At 30.6% G+C, this 18,732-nt stretch overlaps 1 protein-coding gene across 1 annotated transcript in view; it reads right to left on the minus strand.

Annotated features, from left to right (window-relative positions):
- Window positions 1-840: 840 nt before the first annotated feature.
- Window positions 841-18,732, minus strand: part of LOC147067888 (pancreatic triacylglycerol lipase-like) — a 90,594-nt gene continuing 72,702 nt past the window's right edge. The window contains exons 5-15 of the mRNA XM_085952255.1: window positions 12,831-12,983; window positions 11,128-11,217; window positions 9,169-9,304; window positions 7,556-7,768; window positions 6,234-6,309; window positions 5,799-5,935; window positions 5,378-5,439; window positions 5,187-5,263; window positions 4,173-4,242; window positions 3,272-3,396; window positions 841-2,504 (exon numbers count right to left, since the gene is read on the minus strand). Coding sequence (XP_085808381.1) covers window positions 2,399-2,504; window positions 3,272-3,396; window positions 4,173-4,242; window positions 5,187-5,263; window positions 5,378-5,439; window positions 5,799-5,935; window positions 6,234-6,309; window positions 7,556-7,768; window positions 9,169-9,304; window positions 11,128-11,217; window positions 12,831-12,983 — 1,245 coding nt within the window. The 3' untranslated portion in view covers window positions 841-2,398. The remainder of the gene's footprint in view (window positions 2,505-3,271; window positions 3,397-4,172; window positions 4,243-5,186; window positions 5,264-5,377; window positions 5,440-5,798; window positions 5,936-6,233; window positions 6,310-7,555; window positions 7,769-9,168; window positions 9,305-11,127; window positions 11,218-12,830; window positions 12,984-18,732) is intronic.

Raw genomic sequence — 18,732 nt, forward strand, 5'->3', positions numbered from 1 at the left:
TTGTAAGTAATAAGTATCACAGGTATTATATTAACCCAATGTTTACGGGCTCTTTCAATTATTTTTTTAATTAACGTGGCAAAAACATAATTTTGTGCGGCCCGTGAGCATTGGGTTAATAATATATCAATATAATAAGTTATCAATACATAATGTTATCAAAAAATAGAAAAGCATAGTAGCAAAACAATGCAAATGGTTACTGTTTAAAAATTATCAAAGATAAAATTAAATCGTCTTGTTTTCTTGATTACAAGTGCGATGATGTTAGCAAGTTAAATTTCAGTTTATGATTTTAATAGAATATTATTGCCAAACCATATTTTATGTTGGTACCTACTTGTATTATAGGCAATTTATGTAATTATTATATTAATTGCAGATAGGGAACTATTAATAACGTAATAAACTTGGCACTAATGCAATATTTTTTTATTGAATAACAAATTTAATAATTATTTTTTGTTTATACAAATAATCAATAAATACATCTCTGCATTATCATTATAACAGCTTCACAATTAATACATACAATTAAATTATATCTGTGAGTACAAAAAGTCAACATTTTAATATTTTATTCTATTCTAGCACAGATCTTATTATAATCTTAAGTTTACTGTGATATTATATTTTTATAAATTGTGAATATTTATTATAAGAAAGCATACATTTTTATAATATAAAGTTTTATCAAAAAAGTATTCCTACTTAGGTATATTCGTACATATATTGACAGAAATTTTATTAGTGCAAAGGCTTTCCTTACTTCTGGTAATATAATTTTCGTAAATAGAGTCAATGCACACTACCCAGGTACTAAGTATGTACATTTTCGACAGAAAGTCGACAACAGAAATCAACATATCGACATGGCATAATCGCCTCTCATTCACCCACGTGATTTTGAATATTTTTATTATAGAAAAAAAGATGATAGTTACACAGGTAGATTTCACTGCCCAATTTATTTAAATTACATTTTAGTGGTAAGAAAATAAATTCTTGGAATTTAATGATTTTTTTGCAAATCAAGGTAATCATGTAACGTTACAGTGTTGATTGTGCTGAACAGTTTGTGCGGTGAAGAAGATTTATAATTATTATGGTGTGTGAAATGTAATGTTATCACACTTTCTTAAAAATACTCTGTCCACTACTTACTGTAAAGTTATGTTGATAAAAATATAATCTTCTTGTTTGGTGAGTTTTGTCAGCAATAATTTTATTTAATTAACTCACTCTCCATTGATCACGATTGAAAACAGTAATTCAATAAATTTATTGTTACGACAGTGTATAATATTAAATTCCACGAAAACAGTTTTTAGTCAATAGTTATTTTGGCTGTAAAAATATTATCAAGACTAGATTATATTGGTGTCATAATCTAAATAGCTATCGACTAAAACAGTGGTTGGTAGAGTGCCAATCATCGAAGTTGCAGGTGCAGGTGACAGAAATTATATGTTGTTCTTCGTCCAGAGCACCGACTCAATGTGTCTGGCGAATGGCTCACAATCATTTTCCGTATGTACTACAAGTATGTCAATAGTATAACCTATACCCTGTGGAGGCATATATTATCCGCTTAGATTCAAAAATGGTAGGTTATTAACAAAAAAACCTCATTTTTTGGATAATAATTACACTGATGTAAAATGATATTTTATAAATAAATGTTATTTGAATTAATAAATTTAATACTTATTTAGTTTTGGCAAGATCATAGACAATTTTTCAAATACATTATAGATATGAAAGTATTACAAAAAAATCATAGTAGATTGGTAAGCGCCTATAACGTAATATATACAATGTTTTTTTTCAAAACTATTTCCTGTGCAGTGCCTTTCGTAATAGGTAGTCTATAATTATATAGTACAAAGTTTTCATATAGGTACATACCTACACTAAAGGCCTTTGTCTTTTTATCGAGATTTTTGTATTTTGTGGATATCACTCGTACAAAATTTAGTAAATACCTAATCTTCAAATACTTGGCATTATAATTATGGCTAAACATACCTACATATCAAATTATTCAACAAGATTATAAAATCATTATGATTAAAGCCTATACCATATATATATATATATATATATTAAAATTAAACCTAATATTTCCTACACAGTAGGAATTTTAAATCACAGGAATCTAAATCTCAAAAAACTACTAAAGTATTTGTTTCAATCAAATAAGTGCTTTTATACACATTATGATGTTCAAAAGAAATTATCTGTTTTATGAAAGAATTAATGGTTCAATATAATAATAATTATTTTAATATAGACTAGTTGTAGTATTGGAACCCTAAAGCATCTCTCGAAACAGAATGTTTAATCCTATTGAATGAACATTATTTGCATTAAAGAGACTATCACTTTAAATCACACGTTAATTAGCACATGAGTCATAGAAATTTGCAGACCCTCTGTTGGGAATCTCTGCGAATTCTCTTTTCAGTGAACATAGTTTGCTTCTGTGATCAATGTTGCGTTTTCTGCAAAAAACAAAATCAATTTACAAATTACTCAAATTAGCATTTATTTAATGATTGGTTCTTAATCCTTAATCCTTAAGACCTACCAGAGGCACCTAGTGGAAAATTATGATGCTAGCAATTTGAGACAATGTATCAACAAATTTAGATATTTTTAAATTGAGTGTTGTATCATTAAACATATTAACAACAAATGTTTTGTTTACAGTTATATAATTTAAAGTAAAACGTTATACAATGTGATTTCGTTAAAGGATCCCATCTTAGAATTGCATAGTATTTTTTGGTTATGTTTATCATTAAAATCTTGTTTATTAAGTTTTAACATATGAGTAGAAAATATTTTTGAATAATTTATAGTTTAAAAAACATCAATTTTTCTAAAAACTAAAAATGTGTATAACGTAAATGTAAATAATCGTGCCTCTACCATAGGCTCGTATGATCTTTTTAGGATCGGACATGCTTAAAGAGTTAATACACTAATTACAGCGATCAAATCATGAGATTATATTATCTAGTCCATTGAGGAGAAGTCACTTTTGTGATTTTGTTTCCTAATAACTTTTTCTTTTTGAACAAACTATTTTTCTTTTTTACTATCGCCACATGTATATAGAATATAGAAGTAATATAGTAGTCATGATGGTTATTTATGAAGGTTTTTTTAACATTACATTTTGGCCAAATGATATCTGACAAAGATTGGAAGTCTGCCTAATAAAATTGCTTATAAATAATAGTAATTGTTAATGAAGTTTATTTACCCTCTGGTTGGTAATTCCATTTCGTCAACAGCGACTGATTTAACGTACAGATGGTCGTTACACCAAAACAGGCAGAGTGATCTTGGTTCCAAAACGTTCATGTCATATTCCCAAGAAAGTTCCACCTGGAATTTGAAACGAAACAGTTACATTATGTATCTTTAAATAATGTGATAGTTAGTATGGATATTTTCACATTATCCTTTATGGTTTGCAGTTCCTATATCAGCATGGTGGCCTACTCATGCTGCCATGTTGTTTTACTGTAAAGGCTCTTATATGGAGTGCTATTGGTATAAGTAGAAACACCACCAAAAGGTGTCATCCCCATAGGATTTAATTGCATGGAACCCTAAATAGGCCGGAGCCATTATCGGGCAGACTTATAGAAATGTGAGAATCGTTGACTACGAGACAGCAAGCCGAAATAAAGCTAAATATGTAATTATACAGTGTCAATATTGAAAATTTGTTTCATATCCGCAATATGTCAGGAAAACGTGGATATGTCACATAATCCGACTCATTGCTGATTGGCTGCAGCAAGACGCTCTGTGTCTATTTTTAGATTAGTGCATTTTTGCACTCAACAGACGAGCATTCAACAGAACAGCGAGCTAGCACGGATACGAAATCAGTAGCAGGTTTTATTATTTTCGGCCGCCAGATCTTATAATTTAAAATAATTCATAATGTAAAACATATTCTTATCTCTGCAAATAAAACTCGCCGTTTTCTATGCAACCATACGTGTTTTTTTATCATCCGAAGTATACAATCAATAGACAACACCATTCATCTGATAGCAAATCGAGCGACGGATAGTACGTAAGCTCTCTCTCCCTACCTTTGGAGATGATAGTAGGTATAACTGATAAAACCACTCGAAGAATTTCCTCACCTTTCTAATTTTTCCTCCTAAATCTACAGGATGTGTGACAACAACTGAATGTGTGGTACCGTGTTCTAATCTGTAATCAGAAACATATACACGTATGTTAGATAATCAATACTATGTACCAGGTAGCAACGCCAAACCCGCAGAGGATATTTAATGCGCACTCTCGTGTCTTTCGTGGACACCAATATGCAAGACAAGGTAAATAATGTGAGATGAAATACTGCTAGATTTTTTTAATTTTTTTCTGTTCTCTCCTGTAAATCCTGATAAAAATACACATTTTTTTATACTTGTCATGTATAAGACATTATTAATTTATTTGATGAACAATAAAATATGGCTGCGTCGTAATTTTGTTTAATAAATGCCTAATACTTTTAAAAACTGTATGTACGTCTTACCAAACATTTTAAAGTATAAATCGAATTCTTTATTATGTAGTTATCAATACAAATGACTAAAATTAAAAGGAAGTAGGTATGTTTTATAATAAATGAAGGGTAAGCGGAAAGAAAGATCATTGTCACATTAATTCAGTTTTGAGATAAAGTGAAAAAACTTAATAACTTCCTTGTTATATTATTTATTAAACTTGAATTAAAAGTTATCTTACATGTCAATTTAATATTAATTACAATCACAATTCACTCTAGTTAAATCATATAATATGTATACATATTAATTGTTTTGGAAAGAAAGAAAAAATATATTGATATTAATATTATTTGTCAAATGTTTGTGATAATGATCGTTCTTTTGAATTGCAATGTTTTTTTTTGATGTCAGTGTTTGGACAATGGTTTTTATTAATTTTTTATAAGTATGCCAACTAATAGCTTGCAAAATTCTCCACAAGATGGCATCATTAACACATTTTGCAATTTTTATGGACAATAATATTTCTTTGCGCTCACCCTTCAAATTTATTTGATAACCAGTTTGTCTAGCTGATTCATATGTAGTTATACTTCTTAATAATGTGTATGGGCACTAAGTGGTATTTCTATAACTCACCGGACATAGTTATTTGGTGTAAGATCTAGCCCTCTTATGACTCCACGATCAGAATGTAACGAAGCTTTCAAAAATCCCTGTGAAAAGACAAGCAACCTATTAATTTTAAAGATAAATTTTAAAATCAATAACATATATTTTGAAATATTTGGGTGTAGGTATGTGTATTAAATATATTAATTATTACTCACTTGGACCCATGATTCTGCACCTTTTGGATGAGCAAGGTGAATCGTCAGCCTATAATGCCTCTCTGAAAATTATCCATGAAATAATGACTTGTTCTTTTATATTTTCAGTTAAAAATGTTTGTCAAAAGAAAAATAAAATTTTTAAGTTCACATTCACAATACAATATGATAATATAGTAGATGATAATAGTATTTTGAATGAATAATAAATATTACATGTAGGAACATTTGAAAAAATCAGCGAACGTTTCAAATATTCAAAAATCTTTTTCAGTCTCAGTTCAACAAAAATATATCTTAACATATCTACTTACAGGATACTCAATTACAATACAGGTATTGATATAATTATGAGGTAATGAGACCAATCGATGATATGATTAGGATGTAAACTTATTTATAATGAATTGATTTTACTAACGGCAGTATGGGTAGTCCCTTCCTGTAGTCATGAAATATTTGGCACCCAAATTTTCTTTGATGTTAGATGGCGTCACATCATTTTCCGATTGGTTTCCCTTACTGGTGAAAAATCCCGGTGAACTGTCAGCGTGAAATCTTAAACAAATATGTTAAGAAATATTTATTACATGTTTGTTCAAATGTAATTTCCATTTATTTATAGATGGATTTAATAACTAATATTCTCAATACAATTCCTGGTAAGTACAACTGGTGTCTAATCTAGAAATTATAAAATTTACTTATAGACAATAGAAATCAATTTCATATGGAATAGCACATAATTCTCGTCAATTACAATTTAAATTAAAATTTCACCACAGTCGATAATGCTAATTTGATTATATATTGTTATTAGTAATGTTTTATTGTTATGAATTCAGTTAATATATACCCCATAACAGCGCATCCGTGGGCGCAATTGAAGCATTTGCCGCCTAAAAAGTGTTGATACGATGGACATTGATGACCTGAAATTAATGTTAAATATAAATAAATATTAAATGTAAGTTATGTAATACATATATTATAATAATTTTTTTTTGAAAACTACTGATAGAAATAGAGAAAACGAAATTCGTTTAAAAAATACATCTATTAAATATGCACAGTAATATTAGTACCCACCCATAAAATCCATAAAAAAATATTGAATAACCTAACTTTTGAATGCATGACTTTTTTACAGCTATAATAAATATATTGTCATTCCAATATGTATTTTAACAATGGGCAACATAATTAAAAAAAACGTTCCAAACATCAAATTAATTTGTAAAAAACCAGTCGTTTCATATTACTATGATAATTATATTGTTCATTTCAGGTCTTAAAAATATATTTCGTGAAAATATACGTTTATAATATGAAAGTGGGTTACGAGTATGATGATGGAAATATTTTTTCTTTACTGTACTTAATTAGTTTCATAATAACGTAAATAATAATATAGATTTATTCAGACAAAAACGTGTAAAATCCAAATTTCGCACGTGTCCATAATATTGAAGCTAACATAATTCAGGTCCAGCACCATCTATGTTATTTTTAAAAATTTATTATTAAAAAAAGATTATTAGTCATGGAATAATAGAACTTACTTATGAAAAAATAGTCACTAAAAAGTACAGAATTAAAATACTATCTGTAGCATGTATGCAACATGATGCACTGAAGGGCTAATAAGAAATTATGGTACAGACCTACAAACTTAGGTATCTGGAGAATGGCCAAAAATGGAACTACGAACTACCATAGGACGCCATATTGAAAAACGTCATTCGAATGTCAGATTTTGCCAGTTACGAGTCGTGATTGGGTAGTTTTCGACAGTGGCTCCCCCATCTCAATTCTCCCAGATAAGTTTGTAGGTCTTTAATTTGTGCTGCAGATGAAAAGAGTTTATTCCATGTAGACAAATTATAATAAATACCCTTTTCTGTCGGCGCATAGGCTTTTCGATTCAATAATTAATTGTTAATTGAAAATTTTCATTATCATCACTTCATTCATTATCACAAACTAATATTATATTAAGTTGGGGTAGGTTAGATTAGGTTAGGTACTGTTAGGTTAGGTTTGGTTTGGTCTAAAAAGAAAGTTATAAAATCTCAGATATCAGATCTGCCTTTCTGCAGATCTGCATTTACCGAAATTATAAAAAAAATGTTATATTGATTAGATTTTAAAGTAATGCGTGGAAAAATGATATCTTACCGATGTATGGACACTTTCCGTTGATCGAGTCAACGAAGAGCTTGATGGCTCTGACGTGATTGCAAGCGACTAGGACCCTCGAAGCCTCCTCCAAGCCCTGGCGTACGAGAGTCAGAGGAACAAGAGGACCAGCTGTCAGCTCACATCCTGGCTGCTCCTTCCCGTCGTTCGGGTAGAAGTCGAGGTGGCCGACCGGCTGCGACATGCCGTAACCTGATAGCGGGACAAAATCTACACCATGTCTATCAGTATTATTTTATAAGTGGGATATATGCTAACTGCCAGTGTTATTTAATTAGAGAATTTTATTTAATAAGTATTTTGTAAGAGATAGAACGTGGTTTTTAAAAGAACATGTCAGGCATTGTGCACTAGAAAGATTCAGAAGTGCTCAGAAAGGGGGCTTATTAGTATAACTGTGCAGTGTATTTGCAAAGAAAGAATATATATTTTATAGAATTAAAATGTATAACATTATACTACATAAAAGAGATTTGGTATACTATGGACTATAGACATAGAGTATAGAAGACTTTTATCAATGAAAATTTTCATTCTGTTAAGTCAAAAATAAGTAAGTATGTGATGTTTTATAGTAATGCGAGAGATAACACACATATAATGACAATTTTGAAAAGACGAAAGCCACTGTAAAATACATTTAATTGGGTCTAGGACGATTTGTCGCCGGGACTATTGGACGCCAAGCAATTCGAAAATAAATATACGTTAGGTACTTCTACGCCGTTTTAAAAAAAATATTAAATATTATTATTTATACTTAAATTATCATAGTAGGTGAGAATTTAAATATACACACGTAAATAATGATTTAATCGTGCATATATTTAAGTTCCAACGAAAAAAGAGTTTTTTATTTTTATATAGAGCCTTAGGCACGGTAATTTTCAATCCGCAATAAAAAAAACATTATGTTAAAAGTAAAATGAATTAAAACTACTAAGTAGTAGATAGAAATTGATTAAAATTCATTGTCTACGTTCTGTTTACGTGTCCACGACAGTGCGGCGTCCAATTGTCCTAGCGTCCAGTTGTCCCATTCCCATTAAATTTACCTACCTACTTAACATGAATATTTATTGTGATCTTGTGGAAGATAAATAAGTAAACATACACTATGAATGCATAATATAGACTGAATGAATATTGTAAAAAATATTAAATCGAATGATAACAGTAATATTATTTAAATAGATTTATACGATAGAGTTTATCTTCGAAGAGTAGGGATGCTAGTAGCTAGTACGCTTTATTAGATTAAGCGAATTTATGCCGAATAAAATATATTTATTTAAGTTTACAACTAACTTCCAGATAATTTTTCATTTAATAAGAAAATTTTCCAACAAATAAATCATTTAAAGATCTAAGGAATAGTCCGCTAAACAATTATTATTGCGATTAAATAATATGTTTAATTTATGTATTAATAATTAATATAATATTATGTAATACGATTAGGTACCTACCACCGTCGAATTTAATCGATTCAATTTAGATCAAAACAAAATAGCAGGGGTGGCTTTCTCCAATTTTGAAAATGAATTGTCATTGATGTGTGTTCGTGGAAATAAGTATGGATACTCATTTACCCAACAGGAAAATGCTTTTTCCGTCCGTGTGAATGATGTCCACGAAGTTGGCGTCTGTTGGATCAAGACGAACGTGAGTTCCCATGCCCTGGAAGTATGGCTCAGCTGGGTCTAGTCCTGTTATTCGCCCGATACCCTATTCAATTCAAAATAATTTCAGTAAGAGCACCACACACTTCGGTGGTATAAAAAAATAGAGATGCCTTTTGTCAACCACTTTACCGTATCTTGTGTTCTAAAATCTCCATAACAATTAAATAATTAATTACTTTAAATCAATGAGGTTGTTACCACAATGCAGACATGTTATATTTTCTCAAGAAAAGAAAATTTAATATCTTTATAATATTGTGTCGCATAGTAAAAATATTTTACCACGTATAAATCTGTTTTGTGGTGGAAATGAAGGTTAGTCCATTAAATTGGTAACAAATTAATGTTTTTATAATAATGTTACATTTTTTTTTTGAATTTGCGATTTATATATATCTAAACCAGTATATAGTATATATACGTATATAGATATACCAGTATAAGTTGTCTACTGAGTGTAATCACTACATATTGAGCTTGTGCCTGATTGAGCTTAGTTCCAAATTTGAATCGCATGCAATTTATGTTGGTATAATATTTTTTTAAATAGGTTTTTACCCGCCTGTTCTACATAAACTACATGAGTTGCATGATTTAGAGATTTTTTTATCTAATGTATATTTTGGTGAGGTCATTTATCATACATAGTTTGTGAACCTACTACACTACTTTGTGATTATAATCAAGAACCTGCGTATTATTATCGCACCTATCTACAATAAGAAAATCTACAACATAAGCCAACTTCAAAATTTAAATTATTGACATTTAAATTTACCATGTACAAAACCGTTAAAAATAAAATAATATTTTAATTTATAGTAACTGAGAAAGAAGATCATCTTCACATTTTACACACGCCTATTAATCAGAATTATTTTTTATAATATTTATTAAACCATACAGGTTTTCTAATGTAGATATTGAAGATCTTAAGATATAGGTATACAATTTTAGATTTTTTTGATTTGATCCGCTAAAATATTTGTGGGGTTACAATATGTTTTACAAAATATAAAGGGTTCCTTGACGAAATATAATTGAAATATATGGTTTGGAAAATTGACTAAGAGCCTCCGGTCATTATGATGGCCAGTCGCTGTGCGTTTTATCTCTCTATAGCAGGGGCGGGCAAACTTTTTGGATGGAGGGCCAAATTCAAGAATTCAAAATGAGCGGCGGGCCGCAAGTAAAATACCATTTTCAGATATACACTATTTATTATCACGAAAAATAGACATTACAAAAAAAATAATGATATGAATGAGACTGTTGTACATTTTTTAACATTTTTTTTTTAAATTCAGGTGTTAATTTTGTAGTTGATATTCTCAAAACTGCTTGTAAATGGGCATCGTAAATATTTCATCGTAAAGAATTTTTATTGAGGTTCATGATCGAAAATGTTTGTTCACATGTATAGGTTGATCCACAAATAACGAACATTTTTCTTGCATAATCTTTAAGTTGGTCGAATTTGTCTGAATTAAGGGCATTGTAAAATTTGGAGATTTCTTCACGACGATGCAATTCTCTTAAATCAGTGTCACACTGCAGATCAATAATCTCAAGTTGTAACTCTGTCGGTACACTATTGCTAAACAAAATTTAATCTATGTCAATATATTTTTTTTAATTATAAAAAAGTTATTAGTAATCAGAAGTACAATTAATGATGGCGGGCCACAAAAAAATACCCGACGGGCCACATGCGGCCCGCGGGCCGCAGTTTGCCCCCCTCTGCTCTATAGCATGCTTGCGCAGGGATACCCTTTTCATTTCTCACGGCGGAAGGGTCTACAGGCGTATGGGGGGTCAAACTCAACGACTGGTAGTTTTTGTGGGCGGACAGTTAAAAAAACTCACCGGAACTTTTTCTCCAGCGTATCCTGCGGTATGGGCTCCTAAAGAGTGTCCAATGATGTGAACATCAGCTGGATCCAGTTGGTGATGTTTCTAAAATAAATGAAACTTCTTTGGAATAGATTTCTTATATACAAATAAAATAGCGATTATTTGGAAATCAGTTGATATACCAGTGTACATTTTCTTCTAAATTGTATATACATACAAGTTATATCCATAGTCAAGAGACGCAGCGAAAGAAATAAGGTTTCGTCTTATATTACCTACAGCATATTTTGTACCTATACATTATATTATGACAATTAAATGCATAGATAGTCAAATATTTTATATTGTCATTGATATAATCTGAAATTATTATAAATTGTATTATTTAAGAAACCATTATATTTGTTAATATATATGTTACGCCGAATGTGCGAAATTGAATATTACATGAAATGGGCAAAATTTTGCCTAAATCTTGAAAAATGCAAGCCCGTTGTCTTATTCATGAATTAGACAAAATATCTGGAGAGTGCGTGAAATCGGCAGTAATTTTTCTGCCTACTTCATGTCTTGGACAAATTAGATAGTAGCGCTACGGTGGTATTTTTTGCAACTAAACTAAATGTATCAAATGCTCATGGATTGGTCAAAATGTACATTTATATTATCTATGGTCAAAATAGATGATCGCGCTCCGTGGTGTTTTTTGCAACTAAACAAATGTGCCAAATGTCATTGATTATAATATATAAATATACGTTCATATCCATTTACTATGCGCAAAAAAATTCTAGAACTATAATATGATAACGGAAGAATTTTATTGAAAAGTATTTTCGCGATTTGATCCGTGCTTGGGTATCAATTGTGCAATGGTCGATTGAATGTTTGTAATAGTTTGTTGACACTTGATAGCTAACCTCAAAATGGACATTCAGTTGAATAATTTAATTCAGAATTACAAAACCTAACCTAACCTAACCTAATAATAATAATATTATATTATGTCCAATTATAACTAATAAAACCATCCGTATTAAATTTACTTTTTCTTCTGTCATGTTTACAGTTCAAGAATTCCATACCGTGGCGAATTCATGTACTCAGCAGAAAAAATACCTAATTCATGACTAACGCAACAGGCTTGACTATTACATGAATTAGCGAAAATTTTGCCCATTTCATGTAATGGTCAATTTCGCACATTCGGTGTAACATATATATTATTTTATTGGTATTCTTTATTGTGCATAGATTAAAGTAGGTATTTAACAAAATATTAACTCCCTCTATTAATTAGTTATGTTGAAATATGTAGTCTACCAAAGTCATGCAAAAACTTAGTAGGTTTTGATCTAATTCGAAATGTGAATGTAACTTTTTCAATAATTATTCAGCAAAAAATCACTTCTGTATATCGTTAAAAAAAACATTAGGCCTTGTAATATCTATCCAAAATTGGTAAGAATGTTAAATACTTATGTATATTGTATTGAATGGCGTATATTCTTGTAAATGTACAATAATTCTACAGTGAAAGCGATGTCAGTAGAATTTAAAACAAGCTTTTAAAAATAAACTCATTTCGGTCGTGAAAAATTCCGAAACAAACGACACTCAACAATAGTAGGTATCTCGAGTCTGAATGCTGGAATGTGCATTCTTTATAAAGTCAACCGGCAGCTATGATAAAATAAGAAGAAAAAATGTCTCACTTGAAGCTGTAAAAGGAAATGTGCCACTTCGAGTCCAACCAGCCTGGTGTTTGCGGTGGCCTGTGTATACAGAGGCAAGCTTCCGCCTGCCCAATCCACCACCACGATATTGTAGTCTCCATGCTTCATGAGCTCATCCTTCAGTTCGCTCACCTGTACGCAATTAATGACATTATAAGTATATATATATATATATATATATATATATATATAGTATAAAATCGTATTATACAATAGAAAAAGATATACTAATAGAGTTGAAGTACGGTACATTTATTAGGAATTGTAATACTAGATAGATATTTCAATCACATCTCTATATATATATATCTCAGAATCCTACAATAGGCAAAAAATATGATATTTTACCCATTTTTTTCAATATTACGTACCAACCAAAGAAGGTAATATAAAAATACGAGTACATTCAAAATGTATCACATTGTATGTTATTGTAATAAAATATGTAGGGCAGTAATTTTATAGTTACATAAAAAGTTTCTGGTCCCTATATTCTGAGAAAATAAATTAGTGGCTCGATTCACGACTTTTTTCTGAAAATGAACCTGAGTTTTAAAAAGCGTAGATTCACTGCACGACGAACACTTTTTCATTGCATAGCTATTGTTAAATCGTCTAACAATAATTTCAGTTTCAATAATGGTAATATAAGCTATTTGAGTAGCTAAAAATCAAAACTCACATTTGAAATTTTATAATTTTTAAAAATTAAATATGAGAAGCGATTCTAAATGAATAAATATAATTTTAAAATAGTTGGGTATCAAACATCACTTAAAATCAAATAAAAATCTTTTTCAATGATTACTATTGCACGGATTGGCACTTAGGTTTTTCTAACCGATCATTTTTAGTATTTATTATTCTGCCATGGCGAGTTTTGCACCTCAAAATGGAGACTGGCAAACTATTATATTTAAATAAATTAACCATCTCTGGGTTTAATATTCACACAAGTTTTATATTTGTGTTTTTACGATAGTATAAAAACTCGATTATTGGCGAATGTGAGTTTTGGTTCTAGACCACTCATTTGATAATACGCATAATTATTGGCTAGTATAGGTACTTCTCTTGCGACAATAATTCAAAAGTTATAATGACTAGGCATAGTAACGAATGTATGTTGGAGAGATGTACATAAATATAATACTTATATGAAAAGAATACCTATACACTAGAATCTAGATAGTGATTATTGTGTAAGTAGAAAATAAATCATTGACGTTTTCGGCATACTTATCTATATACAGCCTGAAATTTATTCTAAATATATTCTAAGTATAATAAATCTACTGTTACGATTGAAGATCAATAGTTTTATTATGTTTAAAGGTGTCGCCGTTTCCCACGTATTACCATTAAAAATGATATATCGACATAACCACTTCTTTTATGAATGTAAAGAAATATAATATTAAAATTTATTTACAATTTTGAAGTAAATAATGCTGTTTCGGTAACATATAATATTAATGTAAAAATATAACACTTAAACCATCGGAATATAAGGGAAAGACAGAAGAAAATAAGTAGGTAACTAAATTAGAAATACTTTCATATTGTAATTATATTTATGTAGTTTCAACATTAAATTATTTAAAACCAGTAAAGACATCTCATAAAATTCGTATTGAATTTAATTGGAACAGCAAACTAGCGCCACATGTTGTAGCATACGTACAAATATACTCCACGGTGAAATGTTCAACGAAGAACTCGTCATTTGATTAAATGTTGCACGAACTCATGTTTCACGTACTGCGGCGCACGAATAAGTGTCTGCGGTGAACTGTTTACGTACAAATTTCCGGATACGATTACCATTTCATTATTTGCAATTAGAATAGTAAATCAGTTTACAGTATTCGTGGCATTAATGTTTAGGAAATCGTCGTGATAACATATTTTTATCGGCACTAATGCATAGGTAGTGTATTTAAATAATACAGTTGTATAGGTACCTACGCAGGTGGTTGAATGATTTTGGAAGTCGTAAAGTGTAATGGCGTAGTAAAATAATATATTCATGCGTTATGGCCAATAGTTCATTGGGTAAAGGTAAAGGTGAATGATTAATTTAACATAATATGGATGTGCCGCATTGGCCAAGAAGTGCATTCTCTCGTTCCTACTGGCGAAATAAGGTTTAATTATTACGTAATAAAATAAACATACATATTTCACAAAATATACATAAATAAACGTTCGCCGTTGGAAATGGCACCGACCATGAAACGTTGAAATAAATTTAATTGTAACATACGCACGATGTTTATGTGTGTAAAAAAACACATTACACGTTTTATATTATTAAATTTATAGCACCGACATATTTTATAAATCAAATAAAGGCAAAAGGGCATTTAAAACATAAACTTTTATGAAGCAACAGATTCAGCTTCAGATAATGCAATCGACATAATATAGAATATTTTAGTCGATACATTATTGTGATGCACAATATAATTATTTTACAATTTAAGTAATTTTCATCATACAACGTTAATAGTAAAGAATATTCCATACAATAATAGAACTAAAAACAATTATTAATTGTAGCTTGGAATTAATAAAATCAATGCTATCTATCAATAAACATAATCGGCGCACCCCTGGATGACTGCTTTGACTTCTTCTCCACGAAAACGTAACATATTTTTAATAAAATTATTACTTATAATACTCGTAATTGCTAATTAGAAAATTAATAGTTTTAATCAAATTAGCCAACGAATATGTGGCAATCAGATTATCTACACGATCTAGACCAGTGATTGTCAATCGTTGGCTCGCGGCGGCGTTTTCGGTAGCTCGCGTAGGATATTTTATCATGTTTATAATTTTGCCTCTCAAATTTTATTATTGGACTCCGAAATGAAATATTTCTCGATCTAAGTTTCAATAAAATGCTTAACAAGTTGGTTGCCTCAACTGTAGAATCTGTATGGCCTTTCGTCCTAACAGAAAAGTATCCAATTTTAGTTCGAATTGCGCTCAAAATCAAGGCATTGTTTTGTTCTACCTGTTTATGTGAATCAACGTTTTCCACTATGAAGGTGGTTAAAAGTAAATAATACAGAAACAGATTCACAGATAATTGCATTCGGATGGGAGTGACAAGGTACCTACACACAGAGAATTGAAAAATTTGTGGAGGAAAGTGAATGCCATTCTTTTCACTAATTATTTTTACTTTTACTCACACTTATTTCAAGATATTTTTGAATTATTATTTTGTTTATAAATAAATAATTAAAGTACCTACGCATTTTATGTTTTATTGGAAGTCCGATGTCCTAATTTATTTTAAGTGATATAATATTACTATGTAAGATACAATAAAGGACGATGATAAAAAAATATAAAGAAGGAACATATTGTATAAGTAGCTCACCAGACAATTTCAATTTCTGAAAGTGGCTCACAACATTATTGAGTTTGGAGACCACTGATCTTGACTGATTGTCCTAGCTACTAGGTACATTATTGTACTCAGGGTAAAAACTAACTTCGTACCTATGTAAATGCGTATGTCAAGGTTTTATTAACTACATATTTAGTGTCACAATCAGTGGTATATATTCATAATGTCACCCAGTGGCGCACCCAGGATTTTATATTGGGGGGGGCCCAAGGAGGATAATTTAAATTAGTCCCATAGGATCTTTTTCTTCACAGCCTAATTTTTCGTTTATCGACCTTTTGTTTATTGCACTCGGTATACCTTCACCATGGTCCCCACATCCTGAAACGCTAGGATATTTGGCGGGCCCCCTACCTACCGCGAAGATTAAAGGCAGTGTGAAACACTACATTAACGTTTTTCAAATTGTGTTTTAGATCAAATTAAGGGTACTCATACCAGTGTATTATTGGCGATTTTTAATACATCTACTTTAATAATGGAGCTGTCGAGTATCGACACATAATAATCAAAAAATATATTGCACAATTATATAATTGAAAATGTTCATGGTCATGAAGTATAATAGCGCCGCAGGCGACTTTTTTACTATTAAAGCTAATGTATGATGTGTGTTTATCACACTTATCTGGTCAACCCGACACGCCGGGCCCCCCACAGCCCGGGCCCCCAGGCTAGAGCCCTGTCAGCCCTCCCCAGCCATTACCTAGACCACTCCGGAATTCGGGTGGACACCGAAAATTTTTTGACAGTTCCATTAGGGATTGGGTTTCTAAAAAAACCTGATATTAGTGTTTCGAAATTTTTGTGTTAGAAATTAAAATCTAAGAAATTTTTCTAAAAAGGGTGCTGGAGAATTACAAATCATTTTTTTGCCGTGTTTTTATTTGTCTAAGCCCAAAATTATAGTTTATCGGCTTTCAACTTCAGTGTTTAAAATCATTCTGATAATTTTGGGGGGTGCCAGGGCCCCTTTCCCCCCCCCCCCTGGGTGCGCCACTGATGTCACCTATCACATGTAAAAATACACATTTTAACTTTTTAGAACTTGTTTTATATCCAATGCAAATTTGAACAAAAGATGAACAGTCGAATATAAGATTAAGCCATCCATAATATTTTGTAAGTAAGTACTTTATTAGAAGACATAGAAATATTTATTTTGGGTAAAATTTAACGTATTTTAGAACTAAGTTAGGGGTGTTAATAAAAATGTTGGGTAAAGCGCATGCAATAAACACAGTTGAAGATTACGTTTAGCCTATACAAACACGAATAGGTAATATACATAAATTTAATGTTTATATGACTGAATATTATTAATTATAAAAAGTAGGTACCTATCTACTTATCGTAAAAATAGATACTAATAATAATTGTATTGCTATGATTTTTCATGCAGGCTGGTGGATTTATTTAGTAATGTATTTTAATAAAAATAGCTTGGAACAAGAGTATCTAAGTTGATAAGCGTGGCTGTATAATGAACCCACCTAGCTTTATTTAAAAAATGACACGAATTTCATATCGGTAGACAAAGCTGTCGACATACTACATAATGATTTTTTTTATGACGGAAATAAAATAGACAAGATTTTTGTTTCAATTTGCATAAGGCTCACTGACATTTTGTTCCATTTAAATTTGCAATATGTTTGGCAAGCGATGAAAGATAATAAAGATAGTCATTTATATAGCAGCTATAATTAATTATAATGTAGAATTTGTAATAGGTATGCGTCATAAATTTTTTTATATTATGCCCACTCTATCCAAGTATTCTCTTTACGCACATGAAGAAAGTAGATATATGAAAATGCGTTGTTTCTCAAAACTGATTATTATTGTAAATCGGGTTGCTGTCTTGCCCGTACGTTGGAATACATTAATAAATATTGAAGGTAAATGATTTCTCGATACCTACATACATTACATGAGATAAATCGTAGATCCTGACCGGCAAAAAAAAAATAGAGACAAGAATCATTTGAAGTGTGCTTAATATTATCTCACTGTATATCCGTAACGAAGGGCCCCTGTTGAAGGGAGGTAGGCGATTGGTAACCGAAAAAGTGCACGAATAGTCATACGTACTTAAGCCTTGTTTTCATCGGTAGAGCTAGGGGTAAAGTATTTTTGCTAAGGACTTACTATCCTTCCAACAGTGAAAACGTAATTGCTAGAGTAGAGTACTAGATTATGATAAGATTGAACGGTGTGATTGTAACTATGCTACTCGCCTTCTCATCCTACTGATTTCCACATTGTTGCATTGTCACACGTTTCAAAAATGAGTGAGACGAGCGATAAAAATGGCATTAGAGCTAGCAAGCTCGACTTTTCGATGACGCAACTCTTTTATTTAATTTATAATTTTTTGCTTTTACCAAAAATCGAGTAGAGTAGGTACTCGTAGTTTGGATAGTAAGTACGCTAATTTACCTCTAAGTCTAC

This window comes from Rhyacophila brunnea, unplaced genomic scaffold (assembly GCF_057557595.1).
Source record: "Rhyacophila brunnea isolate RB1 unplaced genomic scaffold, BYU_Rbru_1.0 scaffold_3, whole genome shotgun sequence".
NCBI classification, from domain to species: Eukaryota; Metazoa; Arthropoda; class Insecta; order Trichoptera; family Rhyacophilidae; genus Rhyacophila; species Rhyacophila brunnea.